This window comes from Rhododendron vialii, chromosome 7a (genome assembly GCF_030253575.1).
Source record: "Rhododendron vialii isolate Sample 1 chromosome 7a, ASM3025357v1".
Lineage (NCBI taxonomy): Eukaryota > Viridiplantae > Streptophyta > Magnoliopsida > Ericales > Ericaceae > Rhododendron > Rhododendron vialii.
Genome location: NC_080563.1, coordinates 33,375,687 through 33,403,615, shown reverse-complemented (window position 1 = coordinate 33,403,615; position 27,929 = coordinate 33,375,687). Strand labels below are relative to the sequence as shown.

Here is a 27,929-nt window from a genome sequence, read left to right as displayed (position 1 = left end):
CCCTTATATTCAAGTTTCGCGGCAAACGTCTGCCCCTCTCTCTCTCTCTCCCTATAAACTCCTCATTCCTACACGGATCTGCTTGATTTTCTCTCTATCTCTCTCTCTAAATCCCTACCGAATTCGTTACTCTTCCTCTCCGGTCGTCTTAAATCCCAGAACTTGTAAGTACAGCACCGTCATCTCACTCAATTTTATCTTGATATTTAGGGTACAAACACGAAAATTTTGAATTTCTTCGTTTCACATTGTCGCGTATTGTTGTTATTGTTACTTGCGTTTTTTTTGGTAATCTATTGAAAAAAAGCCTCTCTCCCTGGTAATTAGAGAACCTGGATCTCTTTTTTGTTTGATATATATACTGCTAAGCAGATAAGTTTGTATTAACGCCCTTACTACTGATTGATCTCGGTTTCTGCTACTTTTGATTTGGATTGAACGTATCGTTTTAACTGCTTTGAAAAATTCTCTTGTGCAAACCAAAGGGAATGATGAACTGGTCTAATCTGGTCATAGTTTTAAAAACCGACCTATACGTAGCGAAGCGGTTTTATGGACCGCGGTACAGCCACACCCCGCTATATCAGTGCTACCCATTGAACGAGCAATCGAGAAGATTAAGAAAAGGTACCGAAGATAAAATACGAGGTTGTGTTTTGCCTATCAATATCCAGTTCGAACAATAATCAAGTGGATTTCAACTTTCCCTTTGATGAAATTATGCGCATTCACGCCCGTATCAGCCGGTTCCGCTTTGTGTCCGATTTTTGCCCGCTACGGCCGCTACAGGTGCTTTGGTGCCAAAACGATTTTACAAAATTCATGACCACTTCACCCGATTTCTGCTACGTATCATTCGATACTCCCACTACCACTACGCCTATGCGCTGCGTCTATTTAAAACTATGAATTTCGTGCTCTTTTTCGGTATGATCACATGTGCTGTCCCAAGAAAGAGTAGAAAAGTAAATCTTCTTACAAAAAGTCTAGAACCACAAACAAAATACACATGCAGTTACACAAACACGCAAATAAATGTGTGTGGCTCACACACACTACACTGCCAGTGTGTGTGTGGCCCCACACAATTATGTGAGTGTTTATGGTTCTAGACCTTGTTGATCTTCTTATTTCCCCCAAGCTTGTGTCTTCTCAATTTTTTCATGGAATTTAAAAGCTATTCTTTGGGAAAACAATATTCCTTAAACATTTTCAAGGTATTGTGTACATTTTTAGCATCTTTATTCTATGCCTAATTTTACATCACGGATTTGGAGTGAAGATGATTTTTACTGGAATTGATGATTTGATTCGTATTAATTCTAGTGATGTTTGCCAGAGAGAAGAAAGGTTGGTCATGGCCCCAACAAGGAAATCTAGGAGTTTGAACAAGCAGTTTTCAAATCATTCTGAGGTGTCTCCAGATAAAAACAATGGAAACCCAATCAAATCCCGGCAACGGGTGAGTATGGCATTATTTGGATTTTATGTTCTCACTGGACTCCTAACTCAGCTATTGGAGTTTTTCATGCTTTTTGATAACGGGTGATATTGGATCATCATTTTATGTACCTATATTAGATTAGTGGATAGTACTCTCATTTTAAGCTGTCAATGATAGGTGCTTATTATGTTGGATAGTCGGGGTATCGTCACTTTGTTTCATTCGTTAAGTGCATTCCAACTCGTTTCGTATATATGAAGGAACCTCTGTATTTCCACATAGTTGGTTGATCAATCATCTTTTATCTCTTTCACATCACACGATATCGGTAAAACACTTCAAATTGTCATATCGGAACTTGTCTTCTATTCCTCTCTTCAGTGTATTCCTTCATTTTGGCTGCTAGGTTTTTTTTTTTTGGTAAGTAAATTGTATTTCACCAAAAAAACAACGCAAGAAGCTACAAAAACTCACAGAGGCATACCCCTGGCCCAACTATACACCAAAAACCAAAGAAACAACAAAAGCTCTCTATCGACAACTATTTATCCCAAAAATTCGAGAATCAAGAAGCCAATCCTCACACAACCCCCTATTTTGGGCATGGAACGTCACCGAACTCCAAGAACTGAGCTTGGCACGAACAACAACAAAAATTTCATTAGTAACCTCAATAACACTTCTGGATCTGCCCTGGAATATCCTGGCATTACGTTCCCCCCATAAGAAATAAACAGAAGCAGCCAATGACAGCTTGTAAATGGTGTTTCGAAACCCTTTACCTGCATAACTCTGCACAGCCCAAGCAACTTCTTGAGATAAAGGCAAGACAGCCCTGTGAATATTATTACGGGTCAGAATTTGCTTCCATATATCAGAAGAGAAATGGCACTCAAAAAAGAGGTGATCATGTGACTCCACACCATCCATGCACAACACACACTGAGGGCTCACTGTACACCCCAACTAAACAATCTATCTCAAGTGGATAGCCTGCCTAGAATGGCAAGCCATTCTATAAAACTCCACCGAGGCACTCCTTGACTAAACCAGACCAAGCTATACCAAGGTTGGATGGGATTGCGGTTTCGACACGCCTCCCAAGCAGATTTCACCAAGAAGGAGCCATCAGCAGTTAGAGTCCACACAATCTTATCACAATCAGAGGTGGAAGGCAAAAAAATTTCAGGAGTATTCCGTATAATGCTCAATACAGCTCTGTTCCTTATCCTTGGCCACTTCCATTGTCCTTGATCAATAATAGAAGCAACTTTAGCACGCAAAGCAAGACCCCGATTAGTCACCACAACCTCCCCAAATTGCTGGTATAACACTCCTAAAGGGTGCCAATTATCAGTCCAAAGGAAAGTATCATTACCATTGCCAATGATGTACCGGATCCAACTTTGGCAGGTAGCTCTCAGCTTCAACAACTTTCGCATTACCCAAGAAGCCTCACTAGGACCTTGAATTCCCCATAAACTTTGTCCTTTGAGGATATAAACATGAACCCATTTAACCCATAGATTGTCTGCTTTTTGGCTAAGGGCCCATAAATGCTTCATATTAACAACTTTATTCCATCCCTTCAAGGATCTAAACCAAGACCTCCTTCATTTTTTGGAACACAAAGATTTACCCACCTTACCTTAGCTCCTGAATGTTTCAGTTCAGCACCTGACCATAGGAACACAAAGATTTTGGCTGCTAGCTTGTGCTTTTCTAGGTCAGCATTTTGTATGTGTCCACTAGTGTGACAATGTCATGAGTTGTATGTGGCCTTTCTTTGAATAGCAGAACAACGTCTATTACATTTTTCGTGAAAAAGGTGTATAACTGGATACTGAAGCTCTCATTCAGTTTATTAGTGTATTTGAATAACTTGTTTTTATGGAGTTATTCCACAAGAAGACCCCACCAAAGAGGGAAGGAAATTTCAGAACCTTAAAACTTTGACCTTGTGGAGATAATGAATTTGTTGATGTCATACTTGTACAGAAGAGGAAGTTGTCCGACTTGTTAGGATCTCAATGGAGCAAGGAAGAGCTTGAGCGTTTCTATGGAGCCTATAGGAAGTACGGGAAAGATTGGAAGAAGGTATCCCTTTTTGTCATCACTATTGAGTTTGCCCTTTTTAGGAAATTTTGACATTATTGGAAGCATGTGAGCTGTTGTTCTCATTTGAGTTTTTTGTTACTGCCTCTTGCGATGTATCATTGTCATTTTGCTTTGTCTTTTCTTTCTTTTGTTCCCTTTTTTAATTTGCGAAGCAGCATACAGACGTATTCATAACCAAACACCACGGCGCAATAAAATGTTGAAATGTATGCAGCAATGATGTTATATAGAGATGATTCTTGCATATGCACTTTGCAGCAATAATGTTTGCAAAGAACTTCCTTTAGTATGTTAAGTATCTACTTGAGCCATTAATCAAACTTGGTCATCCTTTGGATGACAAGATAAAAGGACAACTTCAGCAACATAGAATGGCGCGTGGAAGATGAATCTTGACAAGTTCCTTTTAAGCACTATGCACGCTTTACTTTACAACTGCTTTTGGCTTTTTGTTTGTCTTATTTGGAGAATGCATGTCATTTTGCCATTTGAGTTTTGCTACTCTTTGTGTTCAGGTGGCCAATGTGCTACCCAGTAGATCTCTTGAAATGGTTGAGGCCCTTTACAATATGAACAAGGTACGTTTGGTTCTAGTGTTGGCTTCGTCACTAGATATGCTCACTATTATGATAGTAATTGTTTGGTGTGAAACTTTGACTTGTTTCTGTAGAGTGTAGTGTGAATGTTTCTGGCATGTTGTTTTTTCTGGAAAATACTGGGGTCTTGCTTTGGGAAATATTGAGAGAACTTTGGCATTGCATTGTTGCAAATAAGGGATTCAGGAAAATGGGTGATACTTCCAATTTGGTTAGCTGCTGAAAGTTTCTTGCTCCAGGGAAATGTGTTTTTGAGTGTCTACCTTGTTTTTCACGATTTACTAGTTTCATCTTGCGTAATGGGAGGGTATTCTGTTCTGAGAGGAGATTTGTTTGGGTGAGGCCAGTTGAGTTTTTCCTTTGATTAATCAGTTTTCTCAATACGATAATGCCTCTATCGCTCCCATGGCTTGTTCTAATTCTGCTCCGAATTCCTGGAGTTATAATCTGTCTTATTCCAGATATTGTAGTGATCCTGAGGCTAATGTGTTAAGAACATGTGTGAACGTTAAGTCCCACATCAGATAAATAAAAAAAATGGTTGGACCTTAATATACAATTGGATGGCTCACCACTTACAAGGCTTAGCCTTTTAAGTGGATATGGGTCATTTAATGTATATTGGGCCCAAGTGATGTGGTGGACTCTCTCCCGTTACTCCCATACAAATTGGGCCTTGAGCACGCACTAGCAGGTCTCGGACAAACTCCCAGCAGGAATTGTGTGGTTAGTGCCGTGTTTTGAGTGATTTGGTTGGGAAAAAATGAAGGGTCTGGAGATAAGTTTGAAAGGTTGGGGGCACTATTGGATTGGGTGTATGTGCTTTAAGTTGGGCATCGTGACTCCTCTTTTATGGGGATGTCCTCATTTTTTATTAGTAGAGACCAAGGAGTGGTGCATAACACATAACTTTTTTAATCCTCTTTTTATTTTCTTTTTGGTAGATTCTTGTCCTCCGTACTCTCTTGTATCGTTCTTATCTTCTTAGAAAAGGAAGAGGAGCACATATAGTTTTTCAAAACAATGACATGTAATTTCCAAACCAATAATTGGTTGATTCATTCTAGGATCTTTGATGTTTAGTTAGTTGCATATACTTTCATATCCTTAAAACGGCAAAAGAATGATATGTAATTTTCGAATCATATGTTTTAATTACTTGCATGATGCCCTCATACCGATGCTCTAGACTATAAAGGAAGGAAGCATGGTAATATGCGCAAAAATTGAATTGGGTCTCTAAGTCTGCCCTCTCTAATGCCCTTGGCTTTGATTTGAGGGCATGGTTCGGCAGCAAAACATGTATAGGGGGGCCACTGTTTCAGTGGTATTCTAAGAGCAGCCACTTTGTGCATATTGCCAAAGGTTAGGTCTATCTCCAATCCTCCCCCGCCCATACCCCCAATGATTGGGGACTATATGGGTGTTGTTGTTGTTGTCGATGTTTTAGTTACTTGCATACTTTCGTATTCTTTTTTGCGGATTATGAGTTTGTGAGCTAAGTTGGGAACTTGGGTATCCTTTCCTTATGTGACCTTTAATTTTTGAATATTAACCATATAAGATGCTTCTGATTTCCAGGCATATCTATCTTTGCCAGAGGGGACAACTTCTGTGGTTGGCTTGATTGCAATGGTGACTGATCACTATAATGTCCTGGTGAGTTAAGCACTTAGTTTGTAAGTCAAGGGAGATGCTATCATACAATTATTGTTTTGAAATATAGCCCTAGGGCCATGCTTGGATATAGAGGCCATGTGTTGGACTATTTTGAAATAGTCCTGCGTTTCCCCGTGTGTGGTGTGTAACTGGATTAATTGCCCGCGTTTGGTGTGCAACCCCGGTTCTGGGATTGTATTCCCCCTGACCAACATTATAACCGTATGGGGGACTTGTGTAATCCCAAGGGAGTTGCTAGTTTTCTAATCCTGTGACCTATTTAGCTTCACGACAGTGGACCCCACTCCTTGTTCCTTCCTTATTCCATGCACAACCAAATGTAGAATGGGATGAATTTGGGGCCTAGGATTTGGAGCTATTTGTGGTATGGTGTCTTGAATTTGTATTTCAACACTTTCTCAGCTGGAGTCTGATGGATTGTTGAATACAGGAAGAATGTGTCGGTAACGAGGAGAGCAATGATGCTTCTCAGATATCCATGACGCCTCAGAAACGTGGGCAAGGAAAAGTTCAGTATATTGCATCAAAAGATGATCCTTTATTATCTCCACCAGTTGCCTCAATAAATGATGGATGTTTGCCCCTGTGGAAGCAGCTCTCTGACGGTAAAACTAAAACTATTCGTCTTCCTTTCGACATATAAATTATTGCTCGTTCTATTCACGTTTTCCTTTGTAAAATTTCTCATGTACTGTTTCTCTTCTTACTTATTAGACTTGGGGATATTTACAGCGGTATATATTAAGGAATTTGAAAATAGCTTTATATATTTTGTAAGTCATTACTTATTTGTTTATTCGGTTAAACTACTTCTGATGGAAGTGCAATGTTTAATCGTTTTAGGAAGGAACATAATAAAGAGGTAGAAGGTGTCAAAAAGGGACATAACATCTGCAAAAGGAGGGGAAGAGAGGAGAAGAAATAGTGGTGCAAGGATTATAATTGGTTAATTATGGAAATTTCGGCTGTTTGAAGCAAATGCTATGGAAAAAAAAAAGAATCTATAATGTTGGAATGAAGAAGACATAAGAGAACCTTATATAAGAGACTTACAGGGAATCACCTCTTACATTGGGTTGTGAATGCTAAAGGACATTTTTTCTCCAATTTACTGATAGTGTGCACTGATGAGGTTTGTTTTGATACCTTTATGGCCAGAATAAGTTGGGCAATGTGATACAGCACCTAATGCCTAAGGGAAAATAGGGCGTTTCCTTGCCTTCGTGAAGAGAATAACAAAACCCCCATTTAGTTGTTTCAGGCTTCGTAAGCCTTAAATGGGAATGCTGTTGGTTCCCCGGATATATTATATATATAATCTCTAGAAAGATCCACTTCATTGTTTTTGTTGTACACTGTGTAAGTTCTTGGGTTTGAGCCATCTTATTGAAGTTTTTGTAAAGTGGGTGTTGTAATCCATTTAATACTAGAATCTCATCTTTCCCCTCTTGACATGAATGGGGAAGATGAGATTCCATGATTTCAGATCCTCTTCTAAACAACAGATGGTTGTGTGTTTTCATATCAACAATAACTTGTTATTTTCACTGTTCATTTCGATAGTCGATGTATAGAGTAGCAACTATTATTTCTGTGGAGTTTTTCACCTAAGATTTTGCTTCATTGTTTTTTCGTATTTACCTATTCTAGGCAGAGTTGATATTTTTATACCCTAACCATTAATGGACTTTCTGTGTGATGATTTTATGCATGGTGTTGTATTGATACTTGCATCAAACTTATAGCGTGTGGTGATATGTATCTTTTTCTTCAATTGTCGTGGTGAAGGCTACAGAACATTGGTTGAGTAGGTTATAATGTCTTCTGAGGCTTGTCTTCTACTTTGGACTTTTTATATTATTCTTTTTTGTGGTTAAAAGGGTGTGTTAAGCGGAAAAGGACACCTCGCTTCCAAGTTGCATGCTCATCCCGAAAAGATGACAAAGACAGCCATGTTTCACCTAATAGAAGTGGTCGAAAGACGGATTGGGCTGATGATGTTGAAAATGCGGCAGCATCAGTATTAACAAAGGCTTGTCAGAGGGGAGGCTCGCCCCATGTGTCTCAATCGCCATTCAAGAAAGATCACATGACATCCTCACCTTTCCAAAGCCGGGTAAGTATGGTAAGCATTTCAATATTCTGGTTTGTGCTTCTTTCCCCTTGTTTTATGATGTCAGAATACCAGCTAAACTAATCTTTCCTGTTCATGTAATATAGCTCTCACAATCAGAGATGGATAAGTCCAAGATTCTTGGTCCTGCAATTGATAAAGACTCTTTGGAAGGTAGTTTAGGCTTCAGGGTGGAAGAGAATGGAGGCTATACCAGGGAAATAAGTGCTTTGAGGAATAAAAAAAGTTTTGGCGTGTTAAAACTTTATAAAAAGGGGAAACAAGTTTATATTAAAAGGAGAAAATCTGATAATATCAGAATTGACCACTGTGGTGATGATTGGAAATCATGTAGCCACATGGGAAATGGTCTTAATGATACTGATATGAAGGAAGACATTGACATTGAAGTTTCAAATCCAAGATTAGAGCAGTCCTCTTTGGGTAAATGTAAGACGAAGAGAAACAAGAAACTTTTTTTTGGAGGTATGTCACAATTAAAGCATTGTTATTCGTGGTTGTTTGGTCTCGTCATGTTGCTGGGGTTCTTTTTGCTTTTACTTATTACTATTTTTAACTGTTTTTTTTGGTCTCGTCTTGTTGCTAGATATGGCCACTATTAAAGTTTTGGTCTCGTCTCGCAATTTCTGTGAAAGATTGTTTTGTTTCTGAAACTCTCTGTGTGGGATGTATCGTTTTCTGTTAGAATAAAATGATAAAACCTTTCTCCTAGTGGTATACATTTGTATTTGTTTTCCTTCAGCATTAATAATCCTAGAGCAGAGATGAGGGAGATATAACGGGAAACATAAAATGACAGTGCAATTGGAGAATAGGCACATTCAAGTCCAGTCATCATTTTAACCTGGATAGGTTGATTAAATGGGTCTCTCAGAGTCCATGAATGCAATATTGTTCTCCATTCATGCAGATTCCCTCACAAAGATTCCAATCACTTGATCTAATTTTCTGTGATCATGTGGTCTTAACTCTTTCCTTTTGCATTTAGATGAAAACCCAGACTTGGATGCCCTGCAAACATTGGCAGATTTGTCTTCAATGATGCCAGCTTCAACAATGGAATCTGGTAAATGATTCTTTTCCTGTCTTTGTTCCTTTGAATTACCATTTTAATGTCCTAACCCATCTATGTATTTTTCTAGTTTGCTAATTAGTGTTGGAGTCCTTGTTCTCTCTTTCTCTCTCTCCGAGATAGATGACCTCATGCAAAAGTTTCACAAACCATCTTGTGTTAAAGTTCAGTGTTGGTCCAAGAACTCCATATGCTTGGTCTACCTTGCTTTTAGTGTTTCATGTCTTATTATGTATAGTCAGGATTTTGCTATGTACAGTTGATTTTTTTCAGGGCTAGCGAATGATCCTTACAATTGCTGTGATTACAACTTTTAATGGTTTTGCTATGTCATGTGTGTATATACTTTGACAAGTAATATTTAATTATGAATTTGCCAATGGAGGACGATCATTCTGAATACCTTTTGACCGCAACTACTTATGAGAAAGGGGAATCAAGGTCAGCATTTCTGGTTAGAGATGAATTTTTGCCATTTAACTCTAGTCAAACAACGTTATTTTGACACCTTGGCACACAACTTATCTCCAACGCGGGCCGTCCCTTATCTCTCTCTGTTATATGCAGCACCTCCGGCCATCACCACGCAACTGCAACGAACCCACCACCGCTGTTACCGAATAAGAGTATCAGTTCCTCTTTCCCCTCTCCACCCCCGCCACCAACCTCTACCTAGCACCCTAACCATTTGCCTCACATTATCTATTTGGGTATCTAGGTCAATGTTAACTCAAGGTTGTCAAATCGTGAATCTATAATCAAAATTGTATTTTACCGAATCGTGTATCGCTACGCATTTTGGATGACAAAAATACGTACTATATGAATCAAAGTTTTGGGCCTCTTTCAATGAAAAAAATTATTAGTTTTAAATGATTGATAATTACGTTGTCTGATAGTTAAAGACAATTGTCTCTTCTGCAACGTGCAGGAGATGTGGATTTGTGAATCCTAATTAGGCTGTATTTGTGGAAAAGAGTTGAAATTTACAAGTTCAAATGAACCTTTCGAAGTTCTTCAGGATTATCGTATATCATCTTGTCTTTGTATTTTCAAATTAACTTCCGATATAAATTTTCCTCTCTTTTTACCTAGATACCTTGCACAAAGAAAAATATATTTTGAGATTAAAATAGGGAGAAGGGGCAGAAGATGGCATATAATGATCTGTAAGACCTTAAAAAGTACTTTGGCAAAAAAGAGATAAACACCGAAGCGATTCAGCGATTCTCCCATGATTCACAGCTATTTCTGATGCATGCAACCTATTCATTTTGATGACCCACTGAATGCGTCGAATTGTAAGACACGAATTGTGAATCTCCAGTTTGTTTTAGTTTGTAACTATAGTCTTGCCTGGTAATTCATAACCTTTGATTTCATCATTTCTTTTTCTTTTTTTTGGTTAAACGGAAATACCTTGATTTTATCATTTCAGTTTATCGTTATCCAAACTTCAACCCCCTTGCTGCCCAGAAAAAAAAAATAGAAAAGAAAGAAGAAAAACCCCATCTAGAAAATGCTATATGTATGTAACTATTAAAACTGTAACTGTCATGTGTTTAACATGCTATTGTCAAGTCCATTACTTTGCTTTTGCTGTGGGTGTGGGTGTGGGCATATGTTTTGGACTGTATTTTTAATTCTGTTTATTTGTTTACTTTCCCCTCTCCGCTTTGGTTTGGTCAGAACCCTTTGTGCAGTTGGAGGAAAAACAAGCTTTTGATTTAGCTATTGGGTCAAGTGGACACGTGGCTGTGCCTAAACAGAAGAAAAATGGTGCCAGGGAGAAAGTGCAACATGGATTTTCTGGTGAAGAGGCTTCAATTACTGAAAGATCCAAACTTGGCGGTGACTTAGCAAGCCGAGCTAATGCTATCTCCGAAGGAGAGCAGCAGTCCCTGTCGGCCAATAAACCATGGAAAAGGAAACGCAAATTCTCATCATTAAAGGTGAGTGCATATATAAGTTTTATGCTATGTGAACTTTGATATTTCATTTTGTTTGTTTACTGCTAGTACTGTACTGGTACTATTTTATGGTTTCCTTTGCTTTGTAAACCATTTGACTATTTGAGGATTCTTAACCAGTAAGAGAGCTAATGCAGCTCACCATCTTATCAGCCTTTCTTCCACCAAACTGCATCCGCAGATTCACCACTCTACCAACCACCACCCTTTACCAAAAACCCACCACCATAGAAACAAACTTTTCATTCTTTCTACTGAAATTGGCAATGCCACACCCTTTACCAAAAACCCACCACCATAGAAACAAACTTTTCATTCTTTCTACGGAAATTGGCAATGCCACCGCCTCTTCCAGCTTTCCTATCAAAACTCCTCCCCACTACCCACTGTATGTTATCCTCTCTCTGGTAAACTCACCACCATCACCGTCGTTTTCCTAACTCTGTTTTTTTTTTATTATACCAAAACCATGACCACCCAGGCACCTACCATCCAATCTCTTCCATGCCTATTCAAGAATCCATCACACCACGGCCATCACCAGGTCACTATACACCATACTCCACCACATTTTCGTTTTCCCGCTCTCCCAAAATCAGCACTACCACCCGTCACCGGCATGCCCTTCACGCCATGATCAGTTTGTCACCTAACCAGCACTTACCATCCCATTCGTCACCATCATCTCTTGGTGAACTTTCGCAAAATCATTCCTAAATTTAGCTCCAGTTATTCAAGCCTTAACTCTTCTGTTTATGACCTTACAGATTTTTAGGTGAATTAAGGGCTCGAAAAGGAATGCTAATGTCATTTTTTTGGTAGATGGACCCTTTTGTACGTGTGTTACCAGAAATACTATACCCTTGCGATTTAAGTATTGGAATTCTCGTTACAAAACATGATATAAATATATAATTCTGTTTCGAGGTGATGAATTTACCGATCCAGAGCCAAATTTTGTTTTCCAATTTATTTCCATTAAAATCTAGAGAGAGTGAAGCTTTGGCTAGAACAAAAATGTAATAAATTGGTCAAAATAATCTTACAGATGTGTTTGACATGAATAATTTGAAAAATAATCTGTTAATTTATTGCATGTCTATCTTTTGCGAGAAGTATACTTTCCTATTATAGTATATATATAGCAACCTATCCTTATCATATCAACCTTTAGGATGTGTGTTGTACCACGTACCTGTTTTAGTTCTTCTTAGAACAATCTGCATCCTAGTTAATCTTGCTCCGTATTGTGTAAATTTTTCTTGTCAACAAAATTAACACATGTATTTCACTCTTAAGCATGGGGTATTCTTGTCCACAAGCACACTTGGGCATAATATATGCAGTTACATATTATATATACACAGTTATAAACGAATAAGGAGAAATGTAATGAGGAAAGGTCCAAGGAGTCTCTTCGTTCAAAGTTTGTTGTCAACTTGTGATTTTCTTTTATTTTCTCTATAAACCAATGTTTCTTCACTTGCAACTTTTATCAGCATTCTATATGGAACACTGGTGCAACAGCAAAAATCACGACGCACAATTTATGAAAGTTTTTGCAACGTGTTTATACTGATAATTTCATGGATACATGATGCAACGAATGCACTGGAGGTTGCTTATGTTTAATTTATTAGTTCTATAAATGATCGTTTAAAACTTTTCCTTATGCAAATCAGATTAAGGATCATTACTTCTTTGGCATTTTCTTTGTTAGACATTGCTTCACTGAGCTTTTTTTTGCTGTCTACACAAATATTTCCTAGGTCTCAGCCGAAGAAGATGAAAAACTTGTGATTAAAAATGGAAGTACTGGTAAAATGCTTTCTCCTTTAAAACACGGGGAGTCTATCAGGCCTGCAGAGTGTTCTTCAAGTAGTGATAAAACAAGTCCTCAGAATGATTCAGCAGTATCAACTGCAGAGGTTCCTGTTGAGACCCATGCTACTTTACCAATCAAACAAAGTAAGCGCAAGATGGTGCCAGGAAGATCAAAAAGTCAGAAACCGATGAAGTTTCCAGGGAACACTTTATATGAGGCTAATAAACACTCTACAGTTCAAGGGGTACCTTTAAAGGTTGTTCGGATCTTCAGCTTTATGTTCAGAACTCAGATTTTCTTGGATGCAGGATTATAATATTTTTACTGACTTTGCAGGATAATCTTTCTTGTTGCCTATCATCCTCATTGACACGTCGATGGTGCACATTTGAGTGGTTTTATAGTGCTATCGAGTACCCTTGGTTTGCTAAAAGGGAGTTTGTGGAGTACTTAAATCATGTGGGTCTGGGCCACATTCCGAGGCTAAGTCGTGTTGAGTGGGGTGTCATAAGAAGGTAAATTAAGTTTTTGCTGGTATATCTAACTTGTTGCGAAGGGCTGCAACGGATTGCTTATGATGATTTTGTACTTGATTTAGTTCCCTAGGTAAACCCCGGAGGTTCTCCGAACTCTTCCTGCATGAAGAGAAGGAAAAGCTTAAGCAGTACCGACAATCTGTTAGGAAACACTACACTGAACTTCGTGCTGGTATCCAGGATGGACTACCGAAAGATTTGGCCTGCCCCTTATCGGTTGGACAGCGAGTAGTTGCTCTTCATCCAAAATCAAGGGAAGTTCATGATGGAAGTGTGCTCACAGTTGACCATGACAAGTGCAGGATTCAATTTGACCGCCCTGATCTTGGGGTTGAATTTGTTATGGTAATTCCTTCTATTATATACTCTACCTCAAACATTAAATTACTATTTCTGGCAAGACAATGGTTTGATCTATCACAGTTAGTCATAACAGAAGCCATACTATGTTGATCTTAAAATTCCTAGATAATATTTTACTCTGTCCCAAAAAGGATGACAATTTTTAAAACTCGTGTCATTTTACATCGCTTATATCTTTCAATCCATAATATTTTTCATGAGTTTGAAAACTATAAGGAATTGAAATTGGCACGGATATCAAAAATTGACATCCAATTTGGGACGGAGGGAGTATTAATTTTGAATCCATATCCTTGTTGAAAGAAACATGAAAAAATTAAACCTTCTGTTCTCCTTTCCTTCCTCACATCTTTCTCAATTTGCAGTGTGCAATTATCTGGATTTCATTGTGCGGGTGTGACTTGTGAATTACTTAAGAATATTTTATTGGTTTAAACTTGAAGTTGTGAAGCCATTTGTATTGGATGGTTACTTTAATTTCCATATCCAAGGCACTTCTTTGGCATTGTGAGGTTTAATTTCATCTGCTCCACCATTCAAGGGTTATGGCTTAGCAGAACCTTAAGCAGTTTAAGGATAGAATAATCTATCAGAGCCTCCATTTAGGTATGGAAAATAAATATTGCAGGCACTATTCAAGTTGTTTTTCTTTACATTTTCTTCCGTTCGGTATATTGGTATTTTGCTGTCAGCGTGCCGCAAATGATTGTATTCCCTTATCCTCATTGCTTCTGTTGTATAACCAAATCAGTGGTTCTTGGGGTTTGGAGATTGTTTGTAATTTTACTTGATTTTGTGATGCTTCTGGTAACGAATAGAAATTCCAAGTTTAGAAATGGGGAGAGTTGAAATGAAAGGAGTTAAATGATCTTCATTGTAGGATATTGATTGCATGCCTTCAAATTCACTGGAAAATATGCCAGAAGATCTAAGACGGCAGAATATTGGAATTGATAAAATTTCTATGAATTCTTGCGAACCAAGAACCAGACAATCGAATACTGGGGAGTCTGTGGTACTTTCTCCAAATGAACATCCGGAGAATGCATGCAGTCCCATCCACATTCTGGTGAATCAGGCAAGTGCCAGCATGCAGCTTTATGTAATTAATTTCTCTTTCTAATATGACTTCATTCCATAACCTTGTTTTCCCATTATATATGTAGATATTCCTACTTTGACGTATGCGTTGTTTCAATAGCATGGTTGGTTGTACAAAATTTTGGCAGTATACCCTGCTTTCACAGTTTAATTTATGATAAATAAGAATGCTTCACATTTTAATTGGACGTAGGTAGAGGCACACTATCTTGTTGTTGGACCAAGTGGTATGCGGACGACTGTAGTGCTTGTTTGAAGCACTCCTCCACTTGACTCCTCCAACTTGAACTCTATGTGCTTACATCCTCCTCAATCTCTCCATCCTTGCTAACAATTGAGCCAAGATACTTAAAACGCTCCCTTCTTGGTAACTCTTGATTTTGGAGGTCACTCTATCAAAACATTAGTACTTTGACTACCACTTTGTTTTTAAAAAAAAAAAAAAAATTGACAAAACTGTAGGAGCTTATTAGCTCTTCCGTGATATACTTTTCAGAGTTTCTTATTGTTGTTGGTTCAAGTGATCAATCTTCAGACCTCCAAAAGCAGGGATCATAGGCTTGAGGACCTACTATCTCATTCTGTCATTTGTAAAGGGTGACGTGACAGTAAAAGAAGAGAAGTCATTAGAGTGAGGTAGATCTTTGCGATTTGCTTCCTGGATATACTCAAGAATCATGTCAGCAAACATGTAGTTGTATTAACTTCTCTAGTATAAGAGCATCTCTAACTATCTGGCGTAGTGCTAAGGCTGCGTTAAAGCATGTATTATATGACAACGTGCAAAAACCGGACCCAACATGGTGTGTCAAGCATGCGTTAATTTAGGGACTGAATGGGTGTTTTAATGGTATAACTAATGTGATTTGGAGTAATTTAACGTTTATAAACATCCACTTCTAAACCTATGAGGCATGTACACCTCACCGGGTCACGTACCATTTGTTGGCCACTTGTACGGACATGTGCACGAGTTGACGCTCATATTGGAAGTGTCATATTTTGCTCATTATTGTTTTTTACTGGGACACTCTTGAACATGCTCGGGCCAATGTTCTGAAAGTCTTTAGGCTAATGTGGTGGGAGGGGGGAGCCTAACACCTAGGCCGACTAGTCGCCGACTAGAGATTAGTCGTCTTTTTTATTTTGTTAATAATATTTCCCCTCCCCCTTGTCCAAAGTTTGAGTAAGAAATGACACAAGACTAGACTAGGAAGAAGTGAAGTAAGACTAAAGTGACTAGTAAAAAGTAACATTTAGTTAGAAGTCCTGTAAGTAGAAAAAAAATTAAACTGCAAAAGTGCTTTTTTAACGTGCCTCAACTTATTATGTCATCTACTCGAAATTTGTGCGTCGGATGGTCGGTTTTGTTTCCACATCGTGCTGCATGTCCTTGTCAGTGCTATGTAGTGTAATCTAGTTCGATATGGACGTACAATTTCTCTCTTCCCCTCTACCTCTTTCTCTGTCTTTGCACCTCGGTTAACAAACTATTTTCCTCCAGTAATTAACAAACCAATTGGAGTGGGAAATGTATTCCCCTTGTTTACTGAGTTGTGTCAGTTCATTTCTGAGCAAACGCAGCCCTTATCTTGCACTAGGATGCCCTAAGTCATACGTGGACTCCTTTCATTGCTGTTATCCAGTTGATGGATTTAACTGGTGAAGTTTGAAACACATCTTATTTGTTAAGTTGGCTCCACCCATTAACAATGTTCCTACAAAGATCATGCAGAATAGGCTTGTAGGAATGTTTGCTTGTTAGATTCAAGGGATCAAGCTCCATAATCTTGACAACTGTCCGAATCTATACACGATTGAGCACTCACTCTTAAGTTTCCTTCTATTTCTGCGGGATTGGAATACTCCTAACACCGAAAGTTCTTTGCAATGCCCTTGGCAGTGAAAGAACCTCTACTTTGGGAATCTGTTATTTTTTTCCTTGTCCCAAATTGGGAAGTCGTAGATGGTTGAGACTTGAGTCTGTCTGACATGGTCACTTATGCTTCTGATCCAAAAATCAGATTCCTTCTTTTTGCTTAGGTTTCATACTAGATCAGATTATCAGAATCGAGAAATAACTGTCTCCAGTGTGTCTCAGTTTGTTTTATATAACCATGAGATGACCTTTGTGTTGCCACCCTGGATAACCTACAAAACCAAACCACAACTGGAGCTTAAATTGAATGTTAATTCAGTATGAACCCCATTTTTTTTGGCAGGGTGATGTGACTTGTGCTGTTTCAAAAGCTAAAGCAACACCAGTCGATATTGTTAATGCTCCGCAAGCAGCTTGTGGTCATCCTTTTATGGAGGTGCACAAACAAGCAAGGGAAGCAGATACACGGGCTCTAACCAAGCAGGATCATGCTCCAAACAAAAAGGTCATACTGTCTGTTATCTGCTTTGTTGTTATATACCTGCAAATAAATGCAGAATTTTGACGAAGTTACAGTTGGATTCATGCAATTAATAATGACAATATGCATCAAATCCAGATGGTTATGCTTGTATGTTCTCGTTTAGTCATTTACGAAAACAATCGTTTGGAAGCTATTGCTTGGAGCCTTGGATAAATGTTAGCCATACCATCCCATTGGTTTGGAACTTGAGATTATATTCAACTGTTTACTCCTTGACACATTGTTTTTAAGTCCCATTAACATTCTACGGTAGCCATAGATAATATTATGGCAGAGTAACTACATAATCATCTCAGTATTTCTTCATGTTTCTAACTCTATAGTTATGGAACAACTGCTATTTTTAAGAAACACGATAATCACTTCCAAGTTCCAATATTGACTTGACAATTTTACGTCTTCCTTTCCGTTTTTATGCCTTGCCTTTTATTTTCTTTCACATGTGAACCCATGCTGATTTTTTGCCCATATGCCAAGTCTCAATAACATGGCTTTTTGTTCACTTTTCTTTTTTTAGTTGAAAGTATTCTGCTATTTGGATGTCTATATTCCCATATTCGCATACGAATAATGGGAGATGAGCACTCTGCACCAACATTAAAAAATTAAATCATAAGTATTGTTATTTTTCACATACTCATGATAGTCATTCACTATTCTGGCTTATATTGTTGTGATTTTCTATTGTATGAGTGATACTTGCATGCATCTTTAGAAGCTAAACACAACCTCCTAGCTCATAAGTTGAATGCCTTCACCCATGGCTGCTAACACAGTTGTTGGTGTATCAGATTCCAGTCAAACCCAAAAACAGAAAAAATAAAAAATAAAAAATTGGAGTAGATAAAATTGACAGAAATGGTAGGAAACCTGGTACCATAAACTTCTATGTATCACATTATAACCCATCATTTCGGATAAGTTTGTGAATATGTTGACTAACAGCAACAAGTTATGCTAGCTGTTATATTTATTCAGGTCTGGAAGATTGGTAAATTAGTGATTCCTTTATGCCTAGTGGAGATTGATGTTCAAGAGTGAAATTTGGAGTGAATTTGCTTTATCTATAGCACAAGTACAAAAATAACTGCAAACGGTCCAAATTATCATGCACACCTTCTCTTTCCAAAAATTTAATAAATCAATGTCATTCTGTAAACATCATTGTCAATCCATGATTCCAATGCCAAATCTAGATGTTATGAGTTATTGCAGAACTTCATTTTTATTGAGATGGACCCTAAGTGCAAATAATGCATGTGAGATCTCTTTAGGTATCTCTCTATTTAGGTTTCATTGTTATTTCAATTCAAGTTTTCCATTCGGTGGAATGCAAATTGTTCCTTCTTTTCTGGAGGCCATGGTTTCTCGCAGTTTGCACAATTCTTGGGGAGTGGCTAAGCAGGTGAAATATGTGAACTTGCTTTGTTACTTCTGTAGTTGGGTCTATTATTTTAGTGCCATATTTGCTGAGCACGGTCTTGTTAAGTTACCAATATCCCAAAAGCTTAAGTTGTTAGGAAATGGGCCCAACAGTGTACAACTGTACATCAACCTCTTCACATCCTCTCCTGTGCAACCCCATCTGCACATGGAGGTGCAAATATCCATAGATAGAGCAAAACACAATACTAGGGGGAGAAGAAGAACGCAAACAGGAACAAATGCTAACGGAGAGACTTGAACCCAAGGAGACCGAAGCTTTGATACCATGTTAAGTTACCAATTTTCTCAAAACCTTAACTGTTAAGAAATAGGCCCAACAATGTGTATCAACCTATGCAACAGGCCCATGATCTTTCCCAGTTATGGCTGTTGGTATGCAAAATTAAATGCATGTATTCCTCTTTAGTAAACGTGTCGAGATTGGCAGCATTAATCAGCTGATATGTTTTGTTCCTTTTATGAGGAAATATGGATGTAGTTTACGCTAAATGAAGAAATGTAAGAAAAGCCAAAGTAATGGATGTTTCTTTCTAAAGGATGGAACATTTCAAGGAGCAATATGCCTTGGTACCATCTAGTTAATCGGAGCCAGTGGCTTTCATTAATAGTTTCAACCCTGCCACAATCTTTTGATGGATCATTTTTCTCTTGCAGGTCTCTTCTGCTGTGCTTAATTTGAGGCCATGCAACACATACCCTGGGAACTCCTTGTCTCCAAGGATGAAGCCTTCAGCCACATCAGGTGGCGTTAATGGCCCCACAAGTTCTATGGAACATCATTTAATTAGTGATCTAGATTCAGAATTGGGATCTGATGTTGTTGAGATTGTCCAAGATTCGAGATTTAAAGCACAGACAATGGTGGATACTGCTATGCAGGTTTGGAACAGAATCCTGGAATCTCTGTGGTTGTGTTTGAGCTTGGATAATTACCCACTGGTTATGTTGTGTTGTTTCTGTAATTTTAAAATTGAAGTTCATTTTACCCTGTGAATTGTTTCACTCCTCATGAGTCATGCCAGTAAATCTCTACATTCTGTTTTTTGTTTTCATATTTTATGCCAACCAAATCGGGTCTGGACTGTGTCTGCACTCTGCAGTTCAAATAGTGGGAAAATTAACTGTTATGGCTACAATTTTTCGCGACCACAATCCAAAAACTTTATTTTCTTTTTGTATGCAGATCTTCTTGTTTTCAATTCATCTTATTGTGTTGCGTTTCGGGAATACAATATTGCAGATATATTGGAAGTTTTTTTTAGACATAACTTGTATACTTTTTGCAAATGCAAACTGGTTGAACACTGATTGATTCCGTTATTACTGACCTATGATATGATTTGATCGGCACTAAAATCCTATATCAACAAGGTTCTTATCAAATCAGTTGTATCGCTGTGAAACTTGAATCATTTGTTAATTTGGATGATCATCGTAAAAGCTCTACACGACTACACTTTGTAAAGTATCAATCGCCGCTCTGCCAAGATTTGCAATTAACACGGTCTTAAGCTGCTAACTGTAGTAGGAGGTGAATATTCATATTTTATTATCCTTCAGGGCATAGAAGTTTCTCAAGTGCTTATCCTGTAGTCTAATTTAACTTAACGTCTCATGCATGATTTCAGGCAATGTCTTTGATAAAGGAAGGGGAAGATGCTTTTGAGAGGATTGGAGAGGCATTAGATGCTTTTGACAAGGGAAAATTGACGCCAAATTGTGGATTAGCAGTTAATGGAGATATTGTTGAGCACAGGTTGTCTTCTTCTACCCCAGAGACGCTGCAGAAAGGTTATGCATCTGCTACCAAGTTGCATAATGATAGTGAGAAAATTGAAGAAGAAATCTCGTCAGAGCTCATCACTACCTGTGTTGCTACTCTGCTCATGGTGCAGGTAAGAGAGGAGATAATCTAAAGTGAACTATAAATTAAATTTGTAAGTGAAGGGTCATCTTTGTGCTATGTCACGTAATAAAGCTTGTGAAGGGAAATGTATATGTAGAAAAGGAGACTACATAAATCATTTTCCTTAGTAGTTCTAGAGAAATCAAAATACATATAAGTAGGTATGCATCATGGCTGTGAAAACCGAATCATAAAGTGATCATACTATCTTATAAATAGCACATACACTGTTGGAGAGTGTATGTCAAAATGTAGAATTTTTGCATTGTAGCTTGCTAAATCAGTATTAGCTAAGTTTGAAATAGTAAGAGGCGTGATAGATGGTCTAACAGGGATTGCATTGAAGGGTTGACCGGTGAAGTGTACGATTCAACCTTAACAGAGCACTATCGCAACAATCTATCTTCGAAATTTTTGTCACTTGGCTTTACTAATAAGTGGTCATAATCATGAGCCTGATGTCTTTTCCTTCACTCCTCAACCATCATCAGTATGGTTTGCAACTTTATCTTTATTTATGCTCTTTTTTTTGTTTTCTGGCTAGCGACAATTTTTTGAACTCAAACCATGTCGTCTCAATCTGTGCTTCCCTCATTGTTCTTCAGTTACCCCTCATATTTGTTGTTTTTCATTTTTGGCTCTTCTAGCTTTATGTTTCATTCGATAGTCACCACTTCCCTTTCTTTATGGCTGGTACTGCCTCTTTCTTAGCACATGCCTTGAAATGAATTTCAATGCCACTTCTCGAATCCCATTCTCTGGTGGGTGCACAGTATCTGCTAACAAGCTTGCACTTTTACAATGTTTAGGGTTTAGGGTTATGCCGTAGGCTGACACGTCTGCCTTCCCTCTTATAACTTCACCTTTCTACTTAACAACATTAGGTTCCACACTAGTCCACAGCGAATGCCCCACCATCTGTATTTTCCTCTTGCAGTATCTGATATATATTTGCAAAATGTTTACAAGCATTAACTGTCCGCTTCCATGAGAAAAATCATAGTACGGCTCATACTGCATCCCGGTATTGGAAATTGTTTCATCTTCTCTCAATTTTCCCACCTGACAAAATTAGATTTATATTCCTATTCAATGTTTTTCATATCAATGTCTTTTCTTGAAATATGCAGACATTTACTGAACGACATCCGCTAGCCAACGTTGCACAGATACTGGATTCTTCCGTGAGGAGCTTGCACCCTTGCTGCCCTCAAAACCTTCCCATCTATAGGGAGATACAAATGTGCATGGGAAAGATCAAAACCCAGATTCGAGCTCTTGTACCAACTTGAACTCTTGACTGCTACTTTTTTTGATCTCGAAATAAATGTAAATATCTTGTTGACACTTGGTTTCATGCCCCTTTAATTTTCCAGAAAATTTTCATTCTTTTTTCCTCCGTTTCTTATTTATATTTCGGCTATCCAATAGGGATATACACCTCTACTAGTGAGATTTTGTGTGTGCATAGCTCTACTGATCATCATAGTGATAAATAAGAATGGTTTGTTGTCTCTGCAAGAAATAGTTACGCCTTTCATTTATTTCCCTTCTAAATTCGTGAAGAAGATTATATGCTTAGAAAGAACTAAAAGTGTTCAAAGCTTGTTCCTTTTTTCTTTTTCTTTTTTTATAACTTAGGAGTCCAATTTCACCGCCCACTAGTGGGAAGCTTAATTAAAGCCGGAGCAATACTCCATATGGCCTAATCCCAAAAGAGTTGATAATACCTGAGAACTTTCGAACCTGAGATTTTAAAAGAGAGCAAGCCCTTAAATCTTAGGCCTTGACCATTAAGTAAATCCTTGGGGTTAACACTTGTTTCTTTCCTTTCTGGTGGCTTTCACTGGTTTGGCAATTGGCAGTAAGGATATACATGGACGAAAAGCATGCATGTAGAAACAATGAATGAGATGGAAGACAGAAACCAACTTCACTATGAGAATTGTTATGTATGAGATGGCTAATCAACATAGAAAATCATGGCAGGTTGTACAAGGATTCCCATAGGGACATTTAAATTGGGACGGAGGGAGTAATATTTTATCGAGCAGTTTGCAAACTCGGCTTGACTCGTTAACGCTCGGCTCAGCTCGTTTTCCCTTTAGTAAAGCTCAATGACTCGTTGACAAAAACTCAGCTCGTTAAAGGAGATTCAGCTCGATTAAAGAGGCTTTTTTAGTAAATGTTTAAACTCGGCTCATTAAAGCAAACAAGCCTAGCTTGAGCTCAACAAAACTCGGCTCGGCTCGTTTAACCTATGCAGGTGTATAGCTTTTTTTACCCAACCTTTGTCATTTTGGAACGTCACAAGCTTAAGCTCAGACTTGATAGCTCAAAATTTCAACAATTTTAGCTAGGTTTGAAAGCTCGAGATTAACTTGCATATTTCACAAGCCAAGCCAAGGCAAGCTTATCACAATCACATTACTTCAAATGGAAGTAAAGCTTGAACAATTAGTCTTAAAAAAACTTTCAAACTCATACCAAGCTTGAACAAGTGTAATAACGTGTGTGTTTGGCTTGATTAGCATCCCTACTTATGATTGGTACAAAGATGTGAATGGAAGGAAAGATTTGACAATTTTTGGAACATTTATTGATTTTATCACTATCTTTGCAATATTTACAAATAATCCCATATTCACGAGCTTATCAAGTCAAGCATTCATAACGTTAGACTTGACATGAATTTATAAACAAACAATAAAAAGTGATTGAGATTGGCTTATACTTTGTTTGAGCAAGTTCGAACGAATCAAAAGTCAAGTTAAGTCAAGCTCGAGCCAAGTTCAAACTATTTGGTTCGTTTAGCTTCTTACTTCAGAACAAAACAATGAAAACACAATTTGAGAATCACCCAATGAGGAGGTGTTCTTTTCTCATTTTGTCTATAGAACCCCAATGTTTTTATAAAATTTCCTGTCTTAAAATTACTGACCTAGGGCAATATAGGGAAGAAAAAAAACTTAAAACACCAAATACAAACCCATAATCTATTCCAACAATAATAATTGGAAATCAATTATTTCCAATTTAATGTAAATACCGAAGTCTTAAAAACATTTTGTTGTCAAATCATGAATTAAGCTCCCCCTGAGACTAAAAACCAGAACTGAATCAGATTCCAGACCCAAACTCTGATCATACCTCAACCCCCCAGTCTTTGCACTGTAAATGAAAAACCCTTCATCAGTCTTCATCATTATTTCCCCATTCTTCTCCCCCCACAGTCCAATCACTTGAACATGCCCATTGTTAACCCTCCCCCACGGCGCGTGCATCTCAATCCTGTATTCTCTCACCCACTCTAAATCCTTCATCACCCATACATCAATCCTTTCTTGAGAAGAAAGATCAGCCATTCCCAGATCACCCTTCAGATCAAGCAACTGGAACAGCGTCGTGTTCCTGGATTGGTACGTCGGGTGAGGAGGGGTTAATTGGAATTTCTCCTCCCCGACGTTGAAAGCAACTATCGAATCCGTGGTGCATGCCAAGAAGTCTTGGACGAAAGGGCTAACCAGCCAGTGCAAAATTCCGTGAGCGAACACCGCCTTCCCGTGCACCGGGTAAGGAGGAACTTCGGCTATCTCTTCCCATGAACTTGTTCCGACTCTGTGTACCTCGACTCTCGATGTGTCCGGACCCGCTAACGAACAAAGAATGCGAACGACTTTGTAGCTACTAGTACGCGCATCGAAACCCAAGCCGCAGCTCACCAAATAATCCTCTTCGGAACTGTTTATCGTCGCCTTTGGTAGCGCGAAAAATACGTTCCGAAGAGGATTGGAGAGGACGAGACATTGTTTGTCCTTGTGGCATGCGAAGCAGAGCAACCCGTTACAGGAACCCATCGGCGTGCAACGACTCCAGTCCGAAAACGTCGCGATTGGCTTCTCGGTCGCTCTTAGACTCCGGCGGTGTTCTCTCACAGCATGGAAAGTCAACGGTTTCTGGTTGTGGGCGGCGCAGTCAGGGATCTTCAGTAGGGTATTTGGTTCTTCGGCTGAACATCGCGATGCGTGCATGGAGGCAAGGAATGGGTGGTCGATGACGTGGAGCCAGGGTTTGGAGACGGATCGCGATTGGAGTAGTGATTTTACGGGGATTCTTGAGAGGATGTCGAAGAAGATATCGAGAGGGAGTTTGTCCATTATTGCAAATTGATGTACGTACGTGTTTTGTTCTGTGTATCTGGTTATTGTTTGAAATAATACACTAGGAAGCTTATAACCCAAGTTGTTCAAATAAGGAAATTATATATATAGGATTTTGGAAACCATCTATTTGTCTCCTTAGCATAGATGGACTAGGAAACAAAGGTTGTTTTCATTCGTATTGGTCGTGGTTTTCTTTTGATCCAAGGTAGCTAAGGACTAGGTTTTTTTAGAGTGTTTCTACAGAAAAGATAGGATATATAGAAAAGATATGATATATGAAAAGAAAACATGAAACAATACTGGACGGTTGAGATTCACTTTTAACTTTTTCATGTATTGCGCTAGGCCTTGTGTTTCTAATAGAAGAAACCAAATATTGTTATTTGGTGTGTTTCGAATGGGAATGAGAAATTATAAATTAAGTTGAAGAGAGAAATAAAATAAATTAATTAAAGTCGAAAAAATCATGAAAGACGATACTACAGACAAAAATACAAGTTGTTTGGTACTTTATTCATTTTATTAAATTTTTATTTCTGGTGATAATTTTTTAGACTAATAGACGTCTGGAAAATATGAGATGAATCGAACAAAAATAAGAAAAAAATAAAAGAAATACCAAATATCTTTAATCGAATAGCTAAATTGTAAATCCATTAATTACTCCGCTATTATTTCAACGGTCAAGGGTGTCTGGCCAGCTCGTGCATCTCGAGTAATTCTTTCTTCAGCCTGATCAAAGACAGACCGTCCACGCCGGAACTAGGGGTGCTAATCAAGCCAACTGCAATATTCCTTAGGCTTGGCTCAACTCCTTATTACACGTGTTCAAGCTTGGCATGAGCTTTAGAACTTTGGGAAATTTCGTAATCGTGATAAGCTTGGCTTAGCTCGTAAAATATGCAACTCAAACTCGAGCTTTCAAACCTGAGCTTAAACTCATGAAATTTCGAGCTATCAAGCTTGAGGTTAAGCTCGTGACGTTCCAAAATAATAAAAGTTCGGGGAAAAAAGATATACACCTGCACAAAAATATTGAATGTACTGGTGATTCGTGAAAAGATGTAATGGAAAATCTCACATATTTGGAATATCAGTAATAATTTACTCTTATCTTTGCAATTTTTACGAAATAACCCAATGTTCACAAGCCAAACACCCATTGCTGCTCCTGCTGCCTGCTTTCTTTGTTGTTGGTTGGCGGTTGTGTTTTGGTGTCTTGGTTTCTATACTGCGGATCCTGCATGGGTTGGTGTTTCAGATTTTTATCTCGATGTCTGTGCTATCGGTGTTCTCTTGGTTTTGATGGTCTTAGGTGGTTGTTGCTGTCTTTTCGTTCGGCCAAGGTGATTTGTTTGCTGGTGCTGTTGGCTGTTTTTTTTCGTTGGTGTGGTTGTTTTTTTGGAGTGTTTGTCTTCTTCTTTTTTTTTTGGTTTCTAGCCAACGTATTATCTTTGGGTTTCGGATTGGTTCTGCTTATCCTTGTCCCTTTAATTTTTGTATCCTTCACAGAAATTAATAAAATTTCTTTTGCCAAAGAAAAAAAAAAACTCATATGCATCTTCCCCATCACTCAATTATTGTTTTTTTTTTTTTTTTGCTCGGAATATTTTTTTTTTTTTATAAACTCAAAGAGTATATATCGAGGGAACAAGTACACGAAAAAACAAAAACAAAACCATCCAACAGAAAGTTGGACGTTACACCACTTGAAAAAAAAAAACAAAAACAAAACCATCCAACAGAGACGTTACACCACACCTGCAGGAGAGGGAAAGGTAGCAAGATCTCGGCCAAATTGACATAGGAGTTATTGAAGCGATTGGACAGCTTTCCTTGGGCTTAAGGCAAGGAAGCTTGACTAAAAGTTTTTGAAATCTGCGGTGAGGGAATAATTAAATCATCAGGCTATAAGCATCCCCTTCTTTCTCTCCTTTCTTGGGTTCGGGAGATTGAGGAACTAACTCTACAGAAGGGAGAGTTATGAAGGGGCCCAACCGGTAAGGAGATGAAGAGGAGGCTTGACCTCGCTTCGAAGGAAAGGGGTTCAAAGAGCTTCTGGGCAGGGGAAGCAGAATGCCTTGTGCAGCTAGGAGTGCAGGAAGGGTAGACGGTTTTGCCTCGTCTAGATGGGGAATGAATGAAATAGAATCGTATTAATAATCGTCTGATAATCTAGCTAGCTATGAGCTACTAGACGAGGACTCACTCTACCCCGGGAAGACAGAAAGGGATATCCGCGCTTACCTTATTGTCGGGATAGACGGGCTTACCTCATAAGCTAATCGAAGTTACCAGGATTGACTCCGGGATGCCCAGTGACACCTAGATAGAAATAGGAGTCTGCCCTTAGCCTTAGCCCAGTACTTCCTTTAGTAATAAAAACCTTACTTGTTGACTTGCGGTCTGTCTATTCCAGTAGTTCAAGAGTTCGAGCGTTGAAAGTGTAGCCTCTTCAAGCTAATCCAATAGAGAATCTCTCCTCTCCTTAAGCACTGTAGTAAACTCTCTTCAAGCAATCGGCTGCAAGCAAGGAATCCGGCCTATTGGATTAAAGCGAGGAAGCAAGAAAAGAGAGAAGCGTTAGAAGGAGGTAGGAGCATTCACTCTTGCTATGCCGCACTCTCATACTTTTGAGTAAGGAATTCCCTGCAAGGCAGTTAGCGGCTGTCGGATAGGACATCGCGGAATCCTGGGGAGATAGAATTCATGAAAGTCAGTCACAAGCGGGGAAGCCTGACCAAGGCCAACTAGCAGAGTAGTGGATAAACAAACGATTCAACTAGGCCTATCAAACTCAACCGGCCTTTCCACAAGTGCCTCCTCTGCCTTTCCATACCCAAATAACCTAAGGAAACTGGCCCTGGAACCGGATCTGCCGTTGGGTCTCAATGTCGATCTCAAAATGGATCTAAAATGGGCTATGGGTATAGAGCGAAATCTATCACTGGTTTTGGAATGGCCTTGCTTCTGCTAGCTCTCGAATGGGCTATGCTACCTTTGCCTTTGCCCTTAATTTAATGGATTAATTGCCCAAACTGGTGCTTTTGCTGCTTAGTCAACTACATAAACAAGTGCATAAGAAAAAGAATAAACAGCATCTACTGGTTCTACTTTATAATAAACATAATCAAGGACAGAATCAATGGCTT

General features: G+C 38.6%; 2 protein-coding genes and 1 non-coding gene across 4 annotated transcripts; 2 read left to right on the top strand and 1 right to left on the bottom strand.

The window, feature by feature from the left end:
- LOC131333667 (protein ALWAYS EARLY 2-like) lies at positions 1–22,139 on the top strand. Of its 2 annotated transcripts, none has more exons than XM_058368303.1 (18): positions 1–164; positions 1,340–1,462; positions 3,443–3,541; positions 4,078–4,140; positions 5,740–5,817; positions 6,269–6,443; positions 7,719–7,954; positions 8,059–8,437; positions 8,961–9,038; positions 10,734–10,996; positions 12,784–13,095; positions 13,176–13,354; positions 13,438–13,720; positions 14,619–14,816; positions 17,062–17,223; positions 19,363–19,587; positions 20,337–20,603; positions 21,745–22,139. In XM_058368303.1, the coding sequence occupies exons 2-18, from the start codon at positions 1,358–1,360 to the stop codon at positions 21,904–21,906; spliced, it is 3,264 nt and encodes a 1,087-aa protein (XP_058224286.1). In that variant the 5' UTR covers positions 1–164; positions 1,340–1,357; the 3' UTR covers positions 21,907–22,139. The 2 variants fall into 2 exon arrangements, with proteins under 2 accessions (XP_058224286.1, XP_058224285.1); XM_058368302.1 differs by having other exon boundaries at positions 3–164; positions 1,327–1,462.
- Positions 5,353–5,459, top strand: LOC131334924 (small nucleolar RNA snoR100). The gene has a single exon (XR_009202327.1). It is a non-coding gene; the product is annotated as a small nucleolar RNA snoR100 (small nucleolar RNA).
- A 1,531-nt stretch (positions 22,140–23,670) lies between the features above and the next one.
- LOC131332930 (F-box protein At3g07870-like) lies at positions 23,671–24,771 on the bottom strand. Its single transcript, XM_058367239.1, has one exon. The coding sequence runs from the start codon at positions 24,769–24,771 to the stop codon at positions 23,671–23,673; it is 1,101 nt and encodes a 366-aa protein (XP_058223222.1).
- Positions 24,772–27,929: the final 3,158 nt, after the last annotated feature.

Coding starts and splice junctions, on each gene's coding strand:
- LOC131332930 (XM_058367239.1), bottom strand. CDS start 24,771: ATGGACAAACTCCCTCTCGATATCTTCTTCGACATCCTCTCAAGAATC.
- LOC131333667 (XM_058368303.1), top strand. CDS start 1,358: ATGGCCCCAACAAGGAAATCTAGGAGTTTGAACAAGCAGTTTTCAAAT. Junction 3,542..4,077: donor ACGGGAAAGATTGGAAGAAG/GTATCCCTTTTT, acceptor CTTTGTGTTCAG/GTGGCCAATGTGCTACCCAG. Junction 19,588..20,336: donor TGGTGGATACTGCTATGCAG/GTTTGGAACAGA, acceptor GCATGATTTCAG/GCAATGTCTTTGATAAAGGA.